We start from the raw sequence: 23,809 nt of genomic DNA on the forward strand, positions 1-23,809 counted from the left end.
CTGTCATGATATGCATGATTTATTGTTCATGATTTGTATGCGGCATTTGCATACCATGTTGAGCATGTTATCCTTTTGAGATAGCCAGTTGTTCTAGGGTCGCTCAGCCCTAGGGTTGTTGTTATTATACGATCGGATACCGTGTGACACCCACTGGACCGACGGGGCAGCGTGTGCGGTTTTACCCAGGATGGTGATAGTCCAAGATCGGGTTCAGTATGTGTGGCACCCACTGGATCTTCGGAGCAGCGTGCACATATTGGAGGCATTTTTGTACTGAGCATGATTTTACAGAATTGATCTCAGTTTACCCACAGCATTCATAGTTCATGTTGCATGTATCATATAGACCTGTATATTCAATATTTTACGTACTGGGCGTTAGCGCTCACGTCCCTGATTTTATCTCGGACACCCCATTCGATGGGGCAGGTTTGCAGGTGGATCAGGAGCGAGAGTTGTAGTTGGTCAGTAATCAGGGCTTGGTAACAAGAGTCTTCAAAAGAGTTTTAGATTATTATTTTAACTGGTATACATTCGATTTGGTTGTATCATAATTATATTTTTTGGGGATTTATTTATGTTTTTTCGCTGTTATTTCTGAGGATTTATTATTTAAGTTAAATGCATGCTTAAGCTTCTTATTAGTAGGTGATCACGGTGCGGGTCACTACAAATCGGGACAACGAGCATGGCTCTAGGAAAACTATTTAAGGAGAGAGTGGTGATATTCCGAGAAATTCTTGGGTCATCCTCAAACACTGGCTGGGAAGCGAGAACTTAAGAGAAACCGGGTGGAAGATGAGCCCGGGTAGGAAGAGTGTCTGGCTGGGTCAAGAGAACCCGGGAGTTAATACTATCAAGGTGGAAAGGGTGACTAGTCAGGAAGGAAAGCCTTGGCATCCCAGGCACTTCCAGCACATTGAAGTCTTCCCTTGTCAGACAAGACAGGTAGACTAAGTCCATCCATCATGGACCATATCCACCGATAATCAAGGGACATGTTTCCTACCATGTTTTCAAGTCGTGGTTAGACCAAAACATGGTCTGCGTCTCTACATCATGGTCACTACCCGAGAATCCGGCATGGTCACCAACTTGGTGCCTTATAAATACCTCAGCAGAGGTAAAAACCGTGGATGTCCATTCATTTTCTCCAACACTCTATACTTATTTTCTTAAGTATTTCCATTTTCTTTGAATGTATACTTCATTGACTTGAGCGTCAAAGTGATCACGACGAAAATCTTTCTGACGCCCCTCTAACTTTTTTTGTTTGAGTGTGTGCAGAACAAGATCATCCAACCCGAGCTCACCCTAACCTGTCAAGGGTACCTGGGCTCACCATACCCTGTCAAGGGGTACCTGAGCTCACCCTACGCTTTCAAGGGTACCTGGGCTCACACTACCTCGTCAAGGGTATCCATTCTCATACTACCCTATCAAGGGTACCCATGCTCACATTACACTGTCAAGGGTACCTCGGGCTCACATTACCTTGTCGTCATACATTACCTTGTCGTCAAGAGTACTCATGCTCATACTACCCTGTAAAGAGTACGCAGGCTCACCCGACCCTGTCAAAGGTATCCGGGCTCATCCTATCCTGTCAAAAGGTACTCGAGCCCTACCTTGTCAAAGGTACCCGAGCTCATCCTATCCTGTCAAAGGTACTCGAAACCTACCATGTCAAAGGTACTCATGCTCACACTACCCCGTCAAAGTACACATGCTCATACTACTCTATCAGAGGTATCCATGCCCATCCTACCCATGATATACAAAATCAAGAGTACTTACATGAAAAAACACATTTTACTCGGGAGGTTGCCCACCCTATCCTATCCAATATTCCCGGGTCACATCAGTGATTATGGATTATCAAAAGCCATTGTCATGAGAAATGTTTGAAAGCCATTGTCATGAGAAATGTTTGAAAACCATAACGGACTTCACAAAACGACGACCACAACAACAATAATAATAAAAGTTTCCTTTATGTATCATAAAACAAACCAGAGTGGTAATTTATAGTTCACAAGGAAAGATGCAAACAAAGTCCAGTTGTAAATAAAGACGCAAACGTCCACTTGAAAATCATCACTCACAAACACATTGATAGCAAAAGTTGTGGTCATGGGTAAGGGCGGACGACAAAGGGAAAGATATATCTTAAAAGGATTTCTTTTCCTCATTAAGTGCTCCACATTTCATTTTCTGCTCAATATCAGCAAGTCCTGCTACGTCCTCTTCACGAATGAGCTCATCTTTCCTCTTCAAAGAAACTGCTTCCTGGTATGTAACTTCAATTTTACTGCTTTAAAAAATAACAAAAGTCAAGAATTTGGAAAAGCATAATGGAATTGATCATCCAAAATTATTGTGCTGCAAAACGTATATGGGAAAACAAAAACGCTAGAAAAGAAAGTGTTAGTTAAAAATAATTTTCAACTCTTATCCAGTTCGAACCTTAATCTTTTCCCTTATTAGCTTACCATAAAAGAGGATAAACTATTTCAGCAACACTTGAGAAAATATCAATCACCCATAAGAATATTACAGATACTAATGACTTCTATTTTCAACTAAACTGGGCAATCGAGAAAACATAAAAAGGTGACCACCAAACACTCAATATTCAACATAACTAGTATTCCATAAAATATGATTTGCTACAGTTCTCGCATATCTGGAATATACTATCCCACATCAAAATTGATAAACTATGGAAGCCATGAATAGTATACCCCAAAGACTAGTTGAAGATAGCGCAAATAGCATTTAACAGCAATTCCTGGAAGGCTGCATCTTTGGCAATACAAAAGTGACCAGCAATTGGCAATTAGGAATGAAATTACCTAAAAATATGAGCCAACAAAAAAATCTCAATAGTCTGACATCCCAATACAGTCAATCTCCTCTCATCGTGTTCGACAGAATCTTTGTTGAACTCCTTTCCAGCAGCCACATCCTAAAACAAGAATAGCATAATCAGCTCATGATAATAATAATAATAATAATAATAATAATAATAATAATAATAATAATAATATTAATAATAAATATTCATCGATGGACCATGAATGATATTGATGAACCAAGAAAAATAAAAAACATCGAGTATAATCAGATAATTAAATAAATTTAGTCAACAACTCTCTTAATTTATGGCGTTTAAAACCTGAACTTATCATCTTCATTCTTCATATGAGTGGCAACCAGAACAGTTCAAAATATTAGTGAAATCGGTTCATATTCCTTTGAAAGCATTTTAGGAAAGTGCCTCAAGGATTGACTTTTGAACTATTGATTCGGATTATTTCAATATAATATAGGGGGTTTTCATGAAACTAGGTCTTAAAGAATAAAAAATGGCAATTTAAGGATAAAGTACATTAGTAGCATGTCACGTTACTCACCTTTGTATGATCCTGAGGACCGTTCTCATCCTTTGAAGGAGAAGTTTCCAAAGCAGCCTTCTCAAGCAGTGGCAACAAATCATCCACCAATGCAAGTGTTTCTTCCTCGATGCGAATAAAAGTAACTGTTGAATCTTCCATTTCAAAATATTTTCCCTCAATTTTCTTCCCCTTAACATGGGCTTTAAGAGCCTTCAGACCAGTGTACATTGCATCCATGACTAGGGTAGATGTGACTTCTTTTTCTATGAAGAAATGCTTCACAATTGCTTTTAGTATTGCGTCTGTTTTTTCTCGAGACATGTAGCACCTGGAACTTTGGTCCATACCCAACCAGAAAGCACGAAAGCTGAAAATTTATCACAGACCGCATACAATGAATTTTGCCATAATTCAACCGATTTGAAAAGTATTGAGTTTCAAAATTTATGAACACAAAAAAGATGATAGAATTGGAACATATATGGACACAAAATAGATGCAGTTGATTTCTCTAAGTTGTGTTAACCAGTGGAGGAATATAATTGTGCGATAGTTATTTAAGCTCTTGAAACTTGCTTTCCTTCCAGAAATGGCGTGAAGTAGACTTCAAGTCTAAGACAAACAAATTTTGCAGGCATAGTTTTAGCTTCAATATATCTTTAAACATTCAGAAATAGCGCATCCATTACAATTAAGCATTCAGAATATTTTCATCAGTTTCCAAACAATTAGTGCAAAAAAATAAAAAATAAAAAAACTGCAAATTGTTGCCTGATCTGACAAGAGAACTAGATTTGAAAAACGAGGTACAATTACCTAGACCATCTAGCTTTATCCTCTATTAGATTCATAAACTTTCCGCGGCACTTTTCTGTAAAATGCCTGCAAATTACTTCTACATTAGTCAAATATACACGGATAAGCTCTCTCCTGTACTGAGTGTCAAGGCAACGAAAGAGATTATCTGCTCTGTCCCTGCAACAAACAGTTAAGGTTTCAAATTTGGTAAAAATGGATCAAATAAACGAAAGAAAATCAATGACACATACAAAAATAACCAAAAGAGTACTAAGGAAATTTAAAAAAATCAGATCTTCGAAATGGGAGTTCAAATTTGAAAATAAAGCAATGAGATATTGATAAAATGATGTCTTTGTTTTCATGATCCTCATTTCTTTTCCCAAGAATCCGACTAACCTCACATTTGCAGTGATAAGCAGGGGTTGCTGAGATTTCATACTACCTCAATCAATTGCAAGCAAGCATGAAAAAACGAAAAGAACTTTTAAGTTGTAAAAATAATTATCATGTGACCATTGTGACGAATAATGATATCAAAAGTCATACATGAGATCTCCGGAAGACGTTTACTTTCTGCCCTCGTTTGTTTCCGGGGGTTGTGTTCTTATTATCATAATTCACATTGTCATATATTGTTCTGAGCTACCTCTATATCAAAAGATTTTACGCACGATTACACTTGGGTTATGTTTGGTTCGTACCCAACAAATGTTTGGTTATAAATTTATTCATTGATTATTTTTCTCCCAAGCAATCAAATCATTGAATATGAAATTGCAATATTATCATTCATATCTTTTATTTATGTTTATATTTATAAATTATCAAAAAGGCAAATTTGTGATTTACTACCTTACCCCAAATTCAATCGATCAAATTAACCATATTATTATTTATCAATTACTATTCTACCTCCAACTCAAACAGTTTAATAATACATAAATTTTTTATCTTATTCAATCACATACATGCAATTAAACAGGCCCTCAAACATGCAAATACTGACTGAAAAGCCAAAAAGTAAGCTACACTAACAAATCACATCAATATGATAGGTCTATCAGCATTCAACACAATCACCCTTACTCATAAAAATTAAATTTATTAATAGCTTTATGATTCACAATCGAAGGATAAGGTATCCTTCAAATTAATCTGTAAAATAAAACAAAATAAAATCCAAATTTGATGTGGGATTTCGACAAGAAAAAAACTATATCACTGAATGAGGCTGAAATAGGTTGCTATTTGTTATTTGAGTTATACAGAAATAAATGGAATTTCTATGAGGCCATGGTCCAAATGCAGCCCATGTGCAGCACAATGGGATGTTTTGCCATATTTGTGAAATATTGCTTCAATTCATTAAAAATGGTTGTTTCTTTCTTCCATAATTCAGCTCAAAACATTATCAATGAACTACAAATCTACAATGTTAAACGAAAGCATGATCATTAAAAGATTACCTTATGACTTGGACTTGAGCTTTAATCACCAAAGTGTCAGTATCAGTAAACCCGTCCATGAGCTTTGATAGCTCCATGAACTTCTTCCATCCCCAATCATGTTCCATGTTCCAGAAACGATGCACAGTATCTAACGAGGATTTCAAGAACATTACCGTTGGTCAAATCGGGACCAAAACGTAAGTAAAGATGAAGATGATAAGAGAAATAAGCAAGTACCTACCAGAATATTTGGATTTTTTAGGATCTTTATTCACCACAGCAATAGTGAATTGTGCAAAATGACTCCACCCTGTTCATATGGAGACATCGGATTATTCAAACTCTTGATTTCATATCGCTTAGGGAGACATAACATTATCAAACACCATCCCACCAGGAAGTAGTTTGTCATGATTGGCCACACAAAGAAACAAGGAGAGGTGATTGCTGCCATCAAAGCCTTGTGGATAAATCAAGATATACCTTTAAAAAATGTTTGGAGGATACTATTGTTAGGATCAAACCTTGAAAATTAACTATTTCACTAAATGCTATATAAAAGAACATGGTTTGGAATAATATTGTAAGCAAGAACAATATAATTTGTAATCATGAACAGAAATTAAGAACTTTGAATATAGTAATGATTTGTGATCTTTTTGCCTCGGCAGGCAGTGGATCACATACCATTTGTATCCGCCAACCTCAAATGCATTGCTCCGAAGTTCTCTTGCGCCTACTTGCGAAAACTTGTAAATCTTCCATGTGTACTTTCCATATAACTCAGAAGGTTTTGGTCCTAAAAATATCAAAACTAACTATTAACAATTGTGAAACTAGAGTGGTTATATGATGGCACATTAGAAAACTTGAGTATACAAACTGAGCTATTAGTGAGAGAGTGCAACTTTACATACGGAAAAGAAAGAAATGTCAAATCTGCTACAGTTTATAAGATACCAATTTTTAAAAACACTATTACTCCAATGCACACATTACGTTCTTATACAGTCCATTTTTAAAGGAAAAAAGAAAAAATAAATGATAAAATTAAAAAAATGCAAAAATGTAGTGTTTTCGTAAATAAATACTCACCAAAACGCAACATATATATCAATTTTACAAAGGTGGATGACATTTTTGTAAATAAAAAAACACCAAGTGACACAGTGAGTGTCATTTCGGTAAATAAATATTAAATAAACATCTCATGATTAATTTGCCTAATAATTTTGTTGAGAATTAATTAAAAAACGATTAATTAAAGATCTCTACAAAAATAGTAAGATAATTAAATACAAATTTAAATTAAAAAAAGAAACATAACAGACTGATAATGAATATCATAACCACTTAACACCTATACATGCCTCATAATGACATGCCATGGGTCTTGCACAAAATAACCCGTGGCAGCAACGTTGAAATTTCGAATTCAAGGAATAAAATTGAGATGTTGCGATATTTATTTGAATTAGGATCTTACTAGTTATCTTTTAATCATTATATTTTATTATAGTTGAGTTCGAATAAATGGGATGCTTCCCTTGTTTGAAATTGTAAGTTAGGATTTAGTAATCTTTTATTTTGCGTTAGGATATGGAGATCTTTTGTTTTGGTTAGGATAAGGTGATATTTTATTTTGATTATGAAGAGTGATGCAAACAACAAATTGACTATCTGAATCAGCGGGATTCGGGTGATCCACCAAATCAGGAGGTCCAAAATTCGAATGAAATTAAATCTACGCTCAAGTCGACAATCACCTCTTGATATAACCAAAAGTCGAGAGCTTTTTGGAATCAAAAGTCGCTTACCTCAAATGGAGAGAATACCATGTATTTATAGAAGAATTTAGACGAGCTTTAATAACAAATGAAAACAGTTTTGATTTTCGGCCTTGATATACGTTGTTCGGCCTTGATATAGTGGGAAACTGTTGTTCTGATTTTCGGACTCGTATTCGGTGTATGAACCAATGTTCTGACCTTATCTCTATCCAAGTTAATCTAGGGAAGTCATATCGGTAGTCATAAGGAAATTAGAGGACTTTCACTGTTTAAATGTTTCTGTTTTGTTTTTGAAATATTTTGCAAGAAAGATATGTTTCCGCTCTGTCAAGTTTATGTTTTTTCGAAATCATGTGTACATGTATATATGTACTTTATACCATGTCAGATCGGCTCATTTACTGAATTTTCACCAAGCACTCACCTGTTACCTACGTCTCTAGATAAGAACGAGTAACAACTTGAAGCGAATAAGCAAAGGTAGTCTTGGGGCTGGTTATGATAGAGTTTTTAAGCCACCGCTGTCATTTTATTCGAGCTACTGATATGTTTTTAAAATCCCAGGTTCCGCATGCGTACTTTGCTTTAGGCAGTATGATTTTTTAGTTTATCAGTGAAGAATGTAAAGATATTGTTTTATGAAATATACTTTCTTGGTTAAATTCTATTGTGCTACAAGGCTTCTTGTTTTTTAATTTTATTTATAAACAACGCCGGTCATTGGCTCCAATCGTGGGCCGTGAGTGACAGAAATATTGAGCAATACAGATGAGAAGAATGTTTTCTTGCAGCCTTGCAGGAGACACTATACTGAAGCACTAAACCATATGAAAACAAAACAAGGCAAGACCAGATAATATCTAGCATTCTGGGTAAGAAACATATGCGTACTGACATGAAAAAAATAATAATAATTAAGGGCCCGCCAAGATAGTATCTTTCTAGCCATTCATCAAATATGGATGACAGAAAATTTGAAAAATAAATGTTGAACCCTATTGGTAATGAACAAGAAAAGCGCCCAAAAACAGTTTTCCTGATAGCTTCACAAACGTACAACATTAATCATCTATTCTTGATGGGAATTCAGAAATTCTAAAACCCAGGAAAAGAACGAGCTACAATACACAGTTCTTAGGTCACTTTCACAGATTGCCTATGCTCATCTTGCAAGATATCCCTGATTCTGAAGACAAAATTAATGGTACAGTTCCTTGGAAATTTTCTTTTTGGTTTACATCACAACCCAGCTTGAGATAAACAACTAAACAAGAGCTAACTTCTGAAAGTTTTTACACAGAAGGAAAACACTCAATAAAAAGAAAAAAACTATTACTTCATCCATATACAGAGTGACTAAAATCATTTGGATTTTCTTCCTATTCCATTAGGTTATACCTTCTGTCCTGTTTTTGTTTTCACATAGGGATGAGTTATCACATAAAATTCAGCGTTTATCTTTCATCTAACTAGTAACTAGACATCATAGTTAACATGACAAATAACTCCACATACCACACAACAGATGTCGAGCATTTTAGTCCTTATCCAACCAGTAGCATGTTAACTAGTGACATGTAACAACCGTGAAAAACATATCCAAGTAATTTAAACAGAATAGGTGGGTCAACACCTCTGTCATCATCATCGCTATCCCAGTAAGGTGGGGAAGTTGATGGAGTCCCATCTTCGATATGCTCTGAAGACTTCAATTCCACTAGTGCATCCCCTGATTGACATAGATGCTGCCCCTTCGCAACCTCTTCCAAGGATCTTCCCTCCCCAAATTCCTCAGTTGCCATCCCAGCCATTATCACTCCTCAACTATCACCCCACTTAGTGTGCCCCAACCTGACTCAATCCAAAAATATCAAGCAGTTAATTAGATAGAGAGAAGAGCTTCGAACAAGATTCATGTCTTAAAATTTGAACATTTTTGCCAAGTTTTGGATTTTCCCACAGTTCAAAATCACTTAATCAGGTATAATACATCGTCCGTGAGTTCACGGCTGGGGAAAAAAAATGCAATCGCAACTGAACAAATAAACACCAAGTCCTATAACTCAAAAACTCGCAAGCAAACAAATAAGTTTCCCTAAACCAATTTTAAAAATGATCAAAGAAATTGGAAAAGTAAAACTTCAACTCAAAATACATCATTCAGAATAAATAGCAATCAAATACAAGTTATAAGACATGAACAAACAGGATCGCCAAAATTTCACTCACTGTTGGACTTTCAAACTGTCAATAGAATCAAACTACAAACCTACATTAAAATTATATCCATTACGAAAAATCCCAAAACCATACTCAGTAAAGCTAATTAACTCCGAAACCCAATAAAAAATAGTGACCAAATCAATAAAACACATGGCATTTTATGCAATAAGAAAAAAAATTAGATCGAGAGAAATAATTAAACGGACCATAAGCCAAAAGAGTGGAGCTTTATTCATCAATTAGACAGGTCAGAGATATACGAGAGAGAGATTTGAGGAGTAGCAAATGGGAGCGCATTGACGGCATTGTAGGGTTTATGTCATTATCACACCAAAATGTTGGGAAAGGACAATCATTTCACTGTAGGAAATCACGCCATTGTTGGATTTATGTCAATGTAATGTCACACAAGAATGATTGAAAATATCTTTAGGAAATCACGCTGGATGTTCCTAAAGAAAAATCGGGTACTTGGATTCGTCGAATGCATGTGATCTGGGCAGTACTCGCAACTCAAATGTCAATAAATAAAATTTTTATATGAAATACGGAGCGTTAAAATACATGCCGGCTCCAAGGTGTGGAGATGGCCACCCCTTTGATGGAAAATATTCACCTGCAAAAATCAATGGTTTTTTCATAATCCGATCCATTATCAAATTGGTAAACCTTTTAAAAAACGGTTCAAACTATCGGACAGAAGTACTGTTATTATATTAAAAGAATAATAATATAATATAATAATTGATATATTTTAAATTTAAAAGCCTTAAATATGTGTTATATAAATATATATTTATCAAATTTTAAAATCTAAACATCAACGTATAGATATTCAAAATATTAAATATAATTATACATATATATCTTAAAAAATATGTCAAAGTAAGCTTAAATATAATCAAAATAATATTCTTAACAATGTTCAAAACCAAATAATATATATATCCACAAATAAAATTTTAAATATATGAAATAATTTTTTTTAGAAATAATCAAAAAATTTTAAAAAAATCATTGACAAATATAGCATAAATTGATAAGAGCATAAATTGATAAGAGCAAAGTTGTTCATGTATCTTAGAGGAAGTAGATTTTGCGGAAAAAAAAATTCGATAAGGTCAAAAGATTTTGAAATATGAAATCAGTCAACTGTGGATGTATAACTTTTTTATTGGTGGGGCTGACAATTGCAGAATACCACATTAGGGGTGCAAACGAATCGAATTGAGCCGAATAATGGTAAAATTTTAAGGCTCGAATTCGGCTCGATAAGAGTGTATTCGAGTTCGAGCTCGATTCGAAGCTCGATAATTTCAAATATTTTGGCTCGAGCTCGGCTCGAAATGAAGTTCGAGTTCGGCTTGAAACATTCGAACCTATTTATGAACTATTGCTCGGATATTATGGTTCGAAAAGCTCGAAATGTTCGAAAAGGCTATAAATGTATATATTTTTATTATATAATTATATTATATTAATTAAATATTAAGGCTCGTGAACTATTCGCGAACTATCGAACAGAATAATTTTGGCTCGAGTTCGTTCGAAAAACAGTTCGAACATATTCGAATTCGGCTCGAGTTCGATAAGCTCGAATACAAATCAAATATTTATCGAACGGACTCGTAAAGCTCACGAACAAGCTCGGTTCGTTTGCACCCCTATACCACGTGCACACTTAAAATGGAATTGCCTAAAATTTTTATTTAAAAAATGTGAACAAGTCGGACCGATTGTAAACCGGTTCACCGGTTCAAGTTCGATCCAACCGGTTCTTAACCGATTCCGATTTCTGGCAGTTTAACCGTAAAAATAGTTTTTAGAGTTGGTCCAGATCCGTGATCGGTTCGTGGTCTAACTGGTCAAACTGGTTGGTCCGGTTCGGTTTTAAAAACCTCTTTTTGATGATCACAAAACTTGGATAAAATTATGAACAATTAAACTCAAAAAATACAAAAAATGAAAATCATATTTTTATACAACATATTTCTCCCCCGTTCTGTGAAAATTAAAAAGGTTCAAAAATATGAGAAACGATGAGCTTCCCCCTCAAATTTTGAGTAAAAGAAGTTTGTAAAAATAGAAGGATAAGTCTAGTATGCTCAACACAATTTTCCATTCTTGCTCCCTCTTGCTAAATGTCATTTCATGATTTTAAAAACATGAATGCAATGCACAAGAAAATCAGTTTCAACTTTATTGAAAAACAAATAAAGCGAGATATTTAACTAACACAAATAAATCAATTTGAGTGACTAGCAAGCTTTATCAACTTTGGACAAAATTATCTCAAACTATCAAGCAACACAAAGCCAAGATTGACATGAAAACTGAAATATTCATAAAGCATTTAAGTGTCCCTTTATAATATTTAAGCACAACCACTGATATAAGGGAAATGACTAGCCATTCTTAATATCAAAGATATGCTAGCACAACCTGGCCAAGGGCCGGGTTGGGCCCGAAACCGGCTCTTAGTCAACGGGCCGGTTAACCGGGTCAACGGGTCCAACCCGGAACCGGGACCGGACCGGCCACTAGGCGGTTCGGTCCCGATTTTCCCTTTGGAAAACCGTCAACCCGGCGGGTTGGACCCGCCGAGTTGGAACCGTCCAACCCGGCGGGTTGGACACGTGGCGCCCATGGGGGCGCCCAGATGATCTAACGGCCACTAGCAAGTGGCCGTTGGATCTCTCAACGGCCACGATTTCGTGGCCGTTGAAACCCGGCCGACCCGCCGGGTCTATCGGAAATTTTTTTTTAAAAAAAAAAAAAACCTATTTTTCTATAAATACCCCCAACCTCCTTTCATTTTGTTTACACAATTCTATCTTCATTCTCTCTATTTTCAATTCCTTTTAATTTCTTGAATTATCAAAAATATCAAGTTTGGATTATTGGTTTATTGTCAATTGTTGATTTATTTTCATATTTATACAATTACAAATGTCCGGAGCGGGATCAAGTCGTAGGGGCGACAAAGGAAAAGGAAATGAAAAGAGCATCATACCACCCGAGATCGAGTATCCTCAATTCAATGTCGATGGCTTTGATCTTGAATATTCCGATGATGAAATTCAAGAAATTCGATAAGAGGCGCAACAAAGACAACAAGTTGAACAACCACCATCACCACGTCATCATGCAAGTCAAGAAAGTATGAACGATCCGGCGGCCTCTCAAAGACAAACTCGAGCGGTGCCTCGCCCGACATCCGATAACTTCACCAAACATTTCGACAAAGTGACGCTTTCCTCCGGTGATTTGCAAGCCAAATGCAAATATTGTTCAAAATGTTACAAATTTAAACAATGAGGTGGTTATGGAACTTTGACGCGGCATATCGAGAAAAATTATCCGGTGGAAATTGGTATTGATCGTGGTCAAACTCAAATTCCGGCATTCTCTTATCAATCGGGTAATGAATCTCAACTATTTAAATATAATGAAGCTAGATTTAGAGAAGAAACAGCTAAATTTTGTGCGGTTGAACAACTTTTTTTTAGTTTTAGCGATAAATTATCTTTTAATAATTGGCTTTCTACAAGTGCAAATCCTTCTATTAGACGTATTCCAAGAAATAGTCTCAAACGCTCAATGAAAAAGTTAGTCGTTGATCAAAAGAAAGAATTAATTAAGGAATTTTATAGTTTGAATAATAAAGTTTTTTGTGTTCCGATATTTGGAGTGATCATTGGCAAAGTTGTTCATATATGGGTATTACATGTCATTGGATTGATAATAATTGAAATATTCAAAAAAGGTTGCTTGCATATAGATGTTTCAACGAATCACACACGGCACAAAATATTTCGCAAATTATATTTGTTATTTTAGAAGAATATGGTCTAACTATCAAAGATTTTTTAATGTCTTTTGATAATGCTAGTGCAAATACTTCTAGTATTAGTGAGCTTATTGAAATATGTAAACCATCACTAGATGGCAAATTTTTTTCATATTAGATGCACAAGTCATATTTTAAATTTGTGTGTTCAAGATGGACTAAAAAGTTTAGGCATACATATTCAACCAATTAGGAACGCTATTCATTATTTATGGACGCATCCTCAAGTTATGAAGCAATGGGGAAAATTTTGTAGAGTAAATGGTATGAAGCCTAAGCGGTTTGCACGAGATGTTCCAACTCGTTGGAATTCAACATATAAATTGTTATTATCCTCTTTTGAATATAAAGATTTATTATGTACATTTTTTCATCAATTTGTTCAAGCTCGTGATATTTATTTATTTTCAAATCAATAGAACATATGCACTAGTATTTGTGAAATTTTAAAAGTTTTTAATGATTCTAGTGACCAATTATCCGGTGTTTATTACCCTACTTCACATTTAGTTTTAACACATTGTTGCAACATTGCATGTATTTTTCATGAACATGTTAAATCTAATGATAGTGTTTTATCTCAATGTATTCTTGTCATGAAAGAAAAATGGGAAAAATATTTTTTGCTCATTCCTGAAATTTTTTTATGTGCTTTTGTTTTAGATCCTAGACTTAAATTAGATGGCTTAAGCGACATGTTAACATTATATTATGAATCTTTGGAGCCTATTGCAGAAACGATTCCTTCTATCTCATTGATTTTGTTTAATATTAAAACTCATTTACTTGATATTTATAATGAATATAACATCAAATATGGTGGACAAATTGTTTCACATGAAACACAATCCACTGTAACTAGTAATGTTACTTCTAAACTTACTAAAGCACAACTTTTATTAAGGGAACGGACGAAACGTCCACGAGAATCCTCAAGTTCCAGTCAGGAACTTGAGAATTATTTTACCACTACTTTTGATTTTAGTGATATAGATGAGGAAAACTTCGACATTTTGAGATGGTGGTCGCAAAAAACACAAATATATTCAATTTTGGCTATAATGGCAAAAGAAATTCTAGCTTGTCCGGTTTCAACAGTTGCCGTGGAGCAAGCATTTAGTATTGGAGAAAATACATCGGACGAGAGACGTTCTAGCTTAAGGCCGAAAAATTTGGAAGCCCAATATTTGCTCAATGATTGGTCAAAAGCCGCTGCTCGAACACAATATATTCAAAGTGATGAAGAAGACCAAGATGATACCGAAGGAACATCCGGAACTACGACGGGAGAAAATACGAGTGAAGTAGAATAAAATGTAATAGATTTGTAATATAAGTTATAAGATGTTGAAATTCTAATATATTGTTTATTTAATAAATGTAATATATTTTTATTATGGAGATATGAAATATTTGATTGAGATTATTTAAAAAATATGTCTTATTAAAAATTTGTTTAAAAATTAAAAAAAAATTGAAGTTGCTCACTTGCCCCTTCGAATTTAATTCAAAGGTTCAGCGCCCCAGCACTGATTTTGCAACGCTCGGGCGCTGCCCCTTCGATTTAAATTCGAAGGGTCACCGCCCCAGCACTGATTTTTTAGCGTTGGGGCGCTGACCATTCGAATTTAATTCGAAGGGTCACCGCCCCAACACTGATTTTTTAGCGTTGGGGCGCTGACCATTCGAATTTAATTCGAAGGATCAGCGCCCCAGTGCTAAAAAATCAGCGCTGGGGCGCTGACCCTTCGAATTAAATTCGAAGGGGCAGCGCCCCAGCGCTGCAAAATCAGTGCTTGGGCGCTGCAAATTTTTTTTTTTTTTTTAAAAAAAAATTGGATGGGTTAGCCCGGACCCTGAACCGACGGTTAACCGGACCCGGACCAGAACCGCCGGTTCACCAACCCAGACCGGAACCGGCCATGGGCGGGCCGGTTAAGGTTTGGCTAAATGCCAACCCAGACCCAGACCGTGACCAGGTTTAAGAACAAGTAGAACATCAAGATGGAAGTCAAACTCAAATGCTCTCTTAAAGTTAATTTTAGAATGAGTGTACCGAATTTTCTTGATGATGCATGGTTGTGATTCGATAATAAGTTTTTTTATTGATGAGATCAACATTCTTGAGCCCTGATGTCATGGAATATATCCCGAAATATCGTCTGATGATATCCTGGGATAAATTTATTTTTTCCCATGAACTTAGACCGGGATTTGTGATAACAAGCAGGTTATTGGTGATCATTGGTGTCTTGTAATTATTATTGGATATAAGTCTCGCAAATATTCACTATCTACACTCGAGCTTGGACTTGTCAATATCATCAGATCATGGGCCACATCTCATTAGATCATGGGACTTGCCCTCTTAATTATGGACTGACATCAGTGGATGCACGTTCTCAATGTTCAAATCACGCGGAATTATATATTGTTTCTGCCTGATTACACGCAAAACGTGGGAATGGAGTTTTTTTACACTTTCTGCCCCATGATGTTTCCCATGTTTTCCTATATCTTTTTCTCTCATATTTTCTCTGTCTGACTTAGGCATCGGAGGGGTCACTCCGGGAGAAATCCTGGCGCCCTCTAACCGGTTTATTCATGATTTTCAGGCAAAGATATTCGGAAGATTTACAAAGATGACGAAGGAAATTTTGGGATCACATCAAGCCCCTTGACAAAAACACCGACTTTATCCATGCCTTGTTTTTTTCCGCAGCACACATGGTTCATATTTAACCAATAAACTAATTTTTCTTGTGCAAGCTCAGGCTGCAAATTTTATACCGCTGCGATCCTATACAAATCTAGTTTGCAATGCAAAAAGCGGTTTGTCATTTGGACACTCGAGCAATGAGTTATGCCATTTTTCTCAAAGTCGCTGCAAGCTGCCAGAAATTCTCAACAATGTATATATATGTTAGAAAGATCTCAAAAACGAATTTTGAAGATAAAATCAGTTTCAAATGCTCTTTCAAGAACAACCGCTCTTATACCACTTGTCGAGGATCAGGTGTGTGTGTAGGAAGGGGTTTGAATACACACTAAAATTATTTTGGAGTTACAATAGCTCGTTTTTGAAATGTTCGAAAATAAACCGAACACCGAGAAATTATATCGAGTTTGGTTACAAAATCAAGCGGAAAATACTCGAAATAATTCCTCTAAAAACTGATTAAGAGTTGAGAAATCATGTGAAAAGATTGCAAGTTGAGATAGTAAAAAAAAATTGGTTGAAGTATTTTATCAAATACTTTATATGCAATATTTTGTTATTTTAATCAACACATAAAATGTTTCAATAAACCATCCAAAAACATCAACAACAAGTAAATGCGATAAAGTAAAGAGACACAAATTTGTTTATGGATATTCGAAGATAAAACTCCTACGTCACCCTTTTTTTCTCTTGGAAAGATACACTGGAAGACTTTGACTATTACAACGTCTTGTAATACACCCACTCCAACCTTAGACTTACCCCACCGCCTAATATTTTGTTTAATATGTTTATATTTAATATTGTAAATAATTTTTGTTATTTAAATTTTTTAAGATTAATGTGTTTTATTATGATAAAAGTATTTAACTACCGACAAAAAATCTGTTAATTATAATTCGGTTCGGTTACATCGGTTTTAGCATAAATTTGATAAGCCTTAAAAAAATTCGGTTTGGTTTTTGATGGAATGCTCACGGCTACCCTTATTTAAATTTGATCCTTACACCAACCGAATCGTGCTGTCAATTTGGATTGGACAACACATGAGTTTGTTTTCCATTATCACACAACATTGTTTGACCTTTTGATGTAATCTCATCTTACCTTTATCCTCATTGGAAAAAAGAACTAGGGAACCACGCAAGCGACCAACCTGACCTGGATGGCAAATTTCCGAATTTGAGTGAAATACAAAAAATTCCAGTTCTTTCACTGCCTTCAATTTCAGACGTCCTAATGGACCTCACTCATTACATCTACAATTGGGCTTGCAACTTCTATTTTTTTCCGACTAAAATTTAAGTTTTTGGGCCCACAATATAAATATGTATAAAAAGAAGTTTTTTTTTAAAATAAAAAAAACGTCGTCTAATTAAGACCTCAACAAATCTTTAGATACAATATTTGAGAATAAGTTGATACAACAATTCCATTTCTCATTAAGACCTCAACAAATCTTTAAATACAACATTTGAGAGTGAGTTGGTACAACAATTTCATTCTCCATTTTCTGTCCATAACTCGCTAACCTTCATTTTGAGAGTGAGTTGGTACAACAATTTCATTCTCCATTTTCTGTCCATAACTCGCTAACCTTCATTTGAGAGTGAGTTGGTACAGAAACTAGGAACTGTAAAAACAAGTTTTGGATGTAATCAATAATTGTATTTTTAATAGTACATAGACTTTTGGACAAACCACGATTTCAAATTTGTGACCGCATTTCTTATATTCAAGATTTTATTATATTAAAGTCATCCCCTGACTAACAAAAAATAGTAATTTTTTTTTTATAAATCTAATATGTATATATACACACACAGAAAATTTTTGCCGAAAAAACATTAAGCTCTCGTCAAAAGTAATATGCTATAAATGGAAATAATTATTAGTGTTAATTAACATGTTCAATATTTCCATTTACCCCATTAAAATATTTGAAAACAAATAAATAAATAATTAAATGTGAATTCTTTTCGATTTACTTTTTAAAATTCAAATTGAATATGATATCATTTGAAAGTAAACATTGCATTTAAGGGTTTTGTTATATCCTTTCATTTTATTATTTCGGTTATGGTTTTAAATTTTGTGTTAATTTTATATATTTAGTGATCACTACTCTCTAACATATTAAAAATATAAAAATATTTTTTAAAACGTTTTTCAAAATTTTTAAGTAAGAGTGTTGTTATGAATTTTTGGTATATTGACTGTTCCTAAATTGATATTATTATTATTATTATTATTATTATTATTATTATTATTATTATTATTATTATTATTATTATTATTATTATTATTATTATTATTATTATTATTATTATTATTATTATTATTATTATTATTATTATTATTATTATTATTATTATTATTATTATTTATTATCTTAATTTAGAATTTTAATATAATTTTTAACATGTTATCAAAATAATTAAAATTTTAATCAAAATTTATCATTTAGATGAAAGGAAAAAATTTCGAGTTTTTGAAATATAACTATTCATTTTTTAAAAGTGTGATAAATAAAATATAATACGAATTTTTAAATGTTTTTTATTCTTTTATTAGTAACCGTTCCACTTAGCCAAAATATAAAATGAAATATTAAAGAAATCAAATTAATTTTTTTTCTCAAAAATAATGATTATTTTTGGTATAATAATTTATTTAAAATTTATATATTAATTATATTATATCAATAAATTTAAATAATTATTCAAACGCTTATTTACTAATTCTAATAACTGATTATATAAAATAATATTCAGTGCATCATATAGATAAAATATTGTTAGAAAATAAAATAAGAGAAAAGGGACTAAGACTTCTTAGAAATACTCAAGTTGTTTTACTTATAATTGCGTATAATTATGAACACTCTCCATGCAGATAGATGTTTTTCTTAATCGAAAAAAAATATATTTTTTGAAACTAATCCAAATATTTCTTAATAATCATCTATACATTTACTATTAATACTCTCTCTTATATCATTATCTACTAGCGGTACAAAAAAAAGTTGATATAAAGAAAAAAAAATTATATATATAATTTAATACATGATGATCTTACAATTGGGGAAAAAAAATTAGGTATGTATTTATTAAAAAAATGAATTAAATTTAATGGTGGAATGAATAAAAGAAAAACCACAATTACATGCAGAAGAGAAAACCATTTTTCTCTCTCTTGCAGTTAATGACATAGTGAAAAATTAATTGGAGGTAAAACGGAAAAGAAAGTTGTTTCTATAGGGATCTCAACTATTATAAAATAATAGAGATAGTAGAGATACAAAACTACTTCATTAAACCACTACTTGGCAAGACAGTTGCTTGGAAACTTCATGAGGCATGAAAATGTCTAGTTAAAATAGTGACAATAAAATCCAATGAAAAAGAAACCCGAGCGAAAGAAAAATAACACGACAATATATATTTTATTTAGATGTTCTCATACGATAGATGTTTTTCGTTAAAATTTTATTTAAAAAAAAAACTCAATTAGATAACATATAATGAAGAAAAATTAAAATAGTACAACATTCCTCGTTATTGTGAACCACCTAATCAAAAACTCTTATTATGAATATAAAAACTCTTAAAAAACTATCTGACATATCAATTTTGTGAGACGTTTCTTCTATTCGTTCCTACTAGATATCATTATATCAAATCATTAGTTTTCATACTAGACATGGATCCAACAAATATAACGCAAATTGGATTATTCGTGCGTCAAAAACATCACTCGAGGTCGTTAAAAACAATAAAATTGACTTTTGGAAAGTTTTTATTTGTATTAATAAAATATGAAAGATTTATTATTATTACAATAAAATTAGTTATCATACAATTTCAATAATAAAAAAGGAAGGGGAAGGAAACGGCTCAAAAAAGGGAAAAATTAATTTGGAGCGAAAATATTTAAAGCAAAAATTTATCTCTCCATCAATTAAGTGGAAAAATTATTCTTAATCAGAATTCAGAAATCCCAGCTCCTATTTGATCATTTCCTCTCCGGAAGGTATTTTTCCGATTATTGATTTTCCCCTGCTATTCTATCTCAAATGATGAAAGTCTGAAGAAAGATCCCTACGGAATATTTCGATATTCTTGCAGTTTTAGTGGCAAAATCTTGGTTGTTTTACTTGTCAAAATATTGACGGAATATTTCGGTCTTTCTTTCTGTTCTAGTGGTAATCTTGGTGGATTATTCGAATTTCAGGAATTTTTTTTATAATTATCAAGTACGTTAAAAATTATTTGATGTTTGTGCTTCGGTGTGAAAAGTATACATGTTAAAATTTGTAAGACCGTCAGTTTAAAAAATGAAATAGTTTGCTTGATAGTAGATTATTTCGGCGCCGTCACCCTAATGGGATTCTTGATTTTGTAGTTCTGGTTATAAAATTTGATGGGTGGTTATAAAATTTGATCGGTGTTTTCGATTTTAATTTTATGCACTGATTCGAATTGTCCAGTATCTTCAAGTTTTCTTTGTTTATTAGTACGTGTAGTGGTAGATTGTTGCTATGCACAATCCAGATTGAATATCTTCTTATTTTTTTTTAGTTTTAGCGGCATGAATGTTTTTTATGATTGCATCTTGGCATTAAATAGGTGAAGATTAGCTGAATGGTTTTTGAGTTTTGTTGCATATTTGTAAATGTGTTCTTAAGACCATCAGTTGAATTTGTTGTTGATTTTATGCTGATGATTTAATGGGTTTCTCTTCTATGAAATTCTTAATTTTTTTCAAACTTTTTGGCAGGAAAGTATTTGTTGGGCATTTTAGAACATGTTTGATCTATGTGTATTTGAAGCATTTTCTTGCGTGATTATGAGACATACTACTTGATCTGACATGACCCTCAATACAAAATTTCAGTTATCATTTTTGTGATTGCAAATTCATGCAAATGTACCTAGAAACAATCCAAGTAGAGTTCTAGTTCGAATTATCTGTTTTATGCATATTTTTTCTTTTATTCTTTTGTTATTAATTTGCATTTCATAGTATTATGATGTCTTTCATGTAATACTTATGCCCAATGTGATTTCTGTGCCTTTTTTGCTTGCAAGATGCATTGAGCCTATTATGTGCTTTATGAACATGTTTAAGTAAAGGTTGCTTCGAGCCGAAATTTGTAGTGTGTTTCAAAAGTCTGTGATCTGACTGGCAAGGTTATTAATTATTATATGTTAAGTACTATAATAAATGTTTAACTGATGATTATCAGATAAGAAAAATCAATAATTATTTTTTAGAAATGCTAGCAGTGCCATTTCCTCCAAAACAGAACACGGGCAGTACTGAGATGAGGTTACACAAGCAATCTTTCCTGATGTATAGCCAAAATAACGGGTTGCATAGAATTGGTTTTCATCCACATGCAATTTTGCATTATGTTTAATGAAATTTATCTGATGTTGTTTCATGATATAAGATATAACATTGTCATTTGAACAACATAGATAATATTTATGTATTTTATGCGAGCTTGAGCTTGAAACTGTTTAGAAGGTAGGCTCATGATCGACTTCTTTGAGGCTTACATCTTACTTTTGTTGGCAGACGTTCGGTGAATTCTGGTTAGCATCGCTAATCATATAAATCCTTGAAAACCATGGAAGGTGGCATTTTTAGGGAACGATTGAAAGCCTTAGCACAAATCATGCAAGCACTAAAAATGGTTAAAGAAGACAATGTTCCTTGTGAAATTGAAGAGGTAATCGAGGCTAAACTTGTACAATTTTTCCTTTCATAACCATTTAAATATTTTTTATCATAATTTCTCAGGGTGTTTACTTAGGCTCACTTGGAGCTGCCAATGATAAGATCACTTTGAAAAGCTTGAACATCACGCATGTATTGACAGTTGCTAGCTCTTTGTCCCCGGCTCATCCAAATGATTTTGTATACAAAACTATTCCAGGTTTGCAATTCTGACATTAATTTCCATCTTACATTTCAAATTCTTAGTTTTGCAGTTTACATTTTTGATTTTTTTTTAATTTTAATGAATCTGTATATTTGGAACTTATGGTTTGTATGTGATCGAATATTCTGTGGTAGGCTCTTTGATGGGATAATGGGGCATTGCCGGTCTTTGTTGATTTGTTGGTAATACAAAAATGATTTGGCTAAAGAGAGATTATTAATTGTTTTGATTTTCTCTGTGCAATGTAACAGTACTTGATAAAGAAGATGTGCTTATATCGCAGTACTTTGATGAATGTTTTGCATTTATAGAAGAAGCAAGAACCACAGGTGGTGGGGTCTTGGTTCACTGCTTTGCTGGAAGATCACGAAGGTTTTTTTTGTTTTCCTTTTTTTCTTTTTCACAAATGAGAATTTTGTTCATATTTGAAGCAGTATGTTGTTAAAGATGATGCAAGCTGATAAATCAGTCTTATTTATCACATAAATACACCTGGCTTATATTTTAAGCAATTAGGCAAACTTAATGATACCAGAAGTTTACTTTTTGGAAGAGTTTTCTTTTATAAATTTGTTTGGCCGGCATACAAGAATACCCTAAAAACTTTCATACTTTGCATCCCTCTTGGAAACGTTATGGTCATGTAGACATTTATTTGAAGTGGTACAGGTTCCAGCAAGGATTTAAGATGGATTTAATCACATCTTTTCCTGTCTAGAGCTCTGTACAAAAATCTTGGGGTCAGATCATGTTCATTTGTCATCCATTCCATTTCTTTTCTAATAATTTTTTTTGGCTACTTTCCAGCGTCACGGTTGTTGTTGCTTATCTGATGTTTAAAAATCGTATGCCCTTATTGGAAGCACTCGAGCATGTGAAGATATTGCGACCGGTGGCATCGCCTAACTTAGGCTTTATGTCACAGCTCCATGGGTTTGAGCGATCTCTTCAAGGTAATCTTTATGTTAAAAAAAGTAAAACCTGTATTTTTTTTCGAAAATACAAAAGAAAAAGACAGTATGCATAGACAGTAACTAGTTTCAACTTGTGACATGTGACAGTGTTAAATTTCATTAGCCATTACCATCGGGTTTTACATTAAGGCATTTATGATGATCATAATTCCGGTTTTGCTTCAAATAAATTCTTGAAACGCAGGAGCCAACACTGATACGGTGCTTCAAGTTTAGATGCTTATATGCTACCTCTAGTTTCGACGTATTCGGCACGAAGATACTTGCTCTAGTTATGTCTTGATTTGACTGTGCATATTGATTTAGTTTGTAAGAAATATTTCACATGTAACATATATCATTAGATACGTCAAAACATATACGGATTCTTCGTGACATTCTCATCATGATCGAGATGGAGTGATGTGCTTACAACACTACTTTATTGTGTTAAGGTACCCGCAACCCTAGGTCTATACATCTAACTTCGGCATTAGACCTACAATGTCACATCATTGTCACCTCAATTTTAAAAGACACAACTTTTATAACTTTTTTTCACAATACTAAACCCAAAAAATAATTTTTTTTATGGGTATCATTAATCATTTTTATACACAGTATACAATTTTTATTTATTATTTATATTTAAAATTTTAATTAATTTTTAT

General features: G+C 33.4%; 2 protein-coding genes across 6 annotated transcripts; one reads left to right on the plus strand and one right to left on the minus strand.

The window, feature by feature from the left end:
- Positions 1 to 1,978: 1,978 nt before the first annotated feature.
- On the minus strand, positions 1,979 to 10,125 carry LOC140866558 (TNF receptor-associated factor homolog 1a-like). 3 transcript variants are annotated; one of them, XM_073271584.1, is made up of 10 exons: positions 9,870 to 10,125; positions 9,074 to 9,291; positions 6,338 to 6,449; positions 6,045 to 6,133; positions 5,892 to 5,960; positions 5,669 to 5,798; positions 4,218 to 4,376; positions 3,420 to 3,768; positions 2,859 to 2,971; positions 1,979 to 2,314 (listed from the first exon to the last, which is right to left on the minus strand). In XM_073271584.1, exons 2-10 carry the CDS (start codon positions 9,249 to 9,251, stop codon positions 2,173 to 2,175), a joined length of 1,341 nt encoding a protein of 446 aa, XP_073127685.1. In that variant the 5' UTR covers positions 9,252 to 9,291; positions 9,870 to 10,125; the 3' UTR covers positions 1,979 to 2,172. The 3 variants fall into 3 exon arrangements, with proteins under 3 accessions (XP_073127685.1, XP_073127694.1, XP_073127678.1); XM_073271593.1 differs by lacking the exon at positions 9,870 to 10,125 and adding an exon at positions 9,670 to 9,855; XM_073271577.1 differs by lacking the exon at positions 9,870 to 10,125 and having other exon boundaries at positions 9,074 to 9,855.
- Positions 10,126 to 20,128: 10,003 nt separating this feature from the next.
- On the plus strand, positions 20,129 to 23,596 carry LOC140875283 (dual specificity protein phosphatase 1). 3 transcript variants are annotated; one of them, XM_073278933.1, is made up of 6 exons: positions 20,129 to 20,267; positions 21,819 to 21,972; positions 22,044 to 22,179; positions 22,437 to 22,557; positions 22,993 to 23,138; positions 23,344 to 23,596. In XM_073278933.1, the coding sequence occupies exons 2-6, from the start codon at positions 21,871 to 21,873 to the stop codon at positions 23,373 to 23,375; spliced, it is 537 nt and encodes a 178-aa protein (XP_073135034.1). In that variant the 5' UTR covers positions 20,129 to 20,267; positions 21,819 to 21,870; the 3' UTR covers positions 23,376 to 23,596. The 3 variants fall into 3 exon arrangements, with proteins under 3 accessions (XP_073135034.1, XP_073135036.1, XP_073135035.1); XM_073278935.1 differs by having other exon boundaries at positions 22,497 to 22,557; XM_073278934.1 differs by lacking the exon at positions 20,129 to 20,267 and adding an exon at positions 20,306 to 20,439.
- Positions 23,597 to 23,809: the final 213 nt, after the last annotated feature.

This window comes from Henckelia pumila, chromosome 1 (genome assembly GCF_033568475.1).
Source record: "Henckelia pumila isolate YLH828 chromosome 1, ASM3356847v2, whole genome shotgun sequence".
NCBI classification, from domain to species: Eukaryota; Viridiplantae; Streptophyta; class Magnoliopsida; order Lamiales; family Gesneriaceae; genus Henckelia; species Henckelia pumila.

What these genes read in the sequence shown, in the direction of transcription:
- LOC140866558 (XM_073271584.1), bottom strand. Translation starts at nt 9,251, where the DNA reads ATGGCTGGGATGGCAACTGAGGAATTTGGGGAGGGAAGATCCTTGGAA. An exon ending in TAGCGATGATGATGACAGAG is followed by an intron (nt 6,450 to 9,073) that starts GTGTTGACCCAC and finishes TGATATTTTTAG; the next exon opens with GACCAAAACCTTCTGAGTTA. An exon ending in GATAAAGCTAGATGGTCTAG is followed by an intron (nt 3,769 to 4,217) that starts GTAATTGTACCT and finishes ATAAATTTTCAG; the next exon opens with CTTTCGTGCTTTCTGGTTGG.
- LOC140875283 (XM_073278933.1), top strand. Translation starts at nt 21,871, where the DNA reads ATGGAAGGTGGCATTTTTAGGGAACGATTGAAAGCCTTAGCACAAATC. An exon ending in TGTATACAAAACTATTCCAG is followed by an intron (nt 22,180 to 22,436) that starts GTTTGCAATTCT and finishes GCAATGTAACAG; the next exon opens with TACTTGATAAAGAAGATGTG. An exon ending in GTTTGAGCGATCTCTTCAAG is followed by an intron (nt 23,139 to 23,343) that starts GTAATCTTTATG and finishes CTTGAAACGCAG; the next exon opens with GAGCCAACACTGATACGGTG.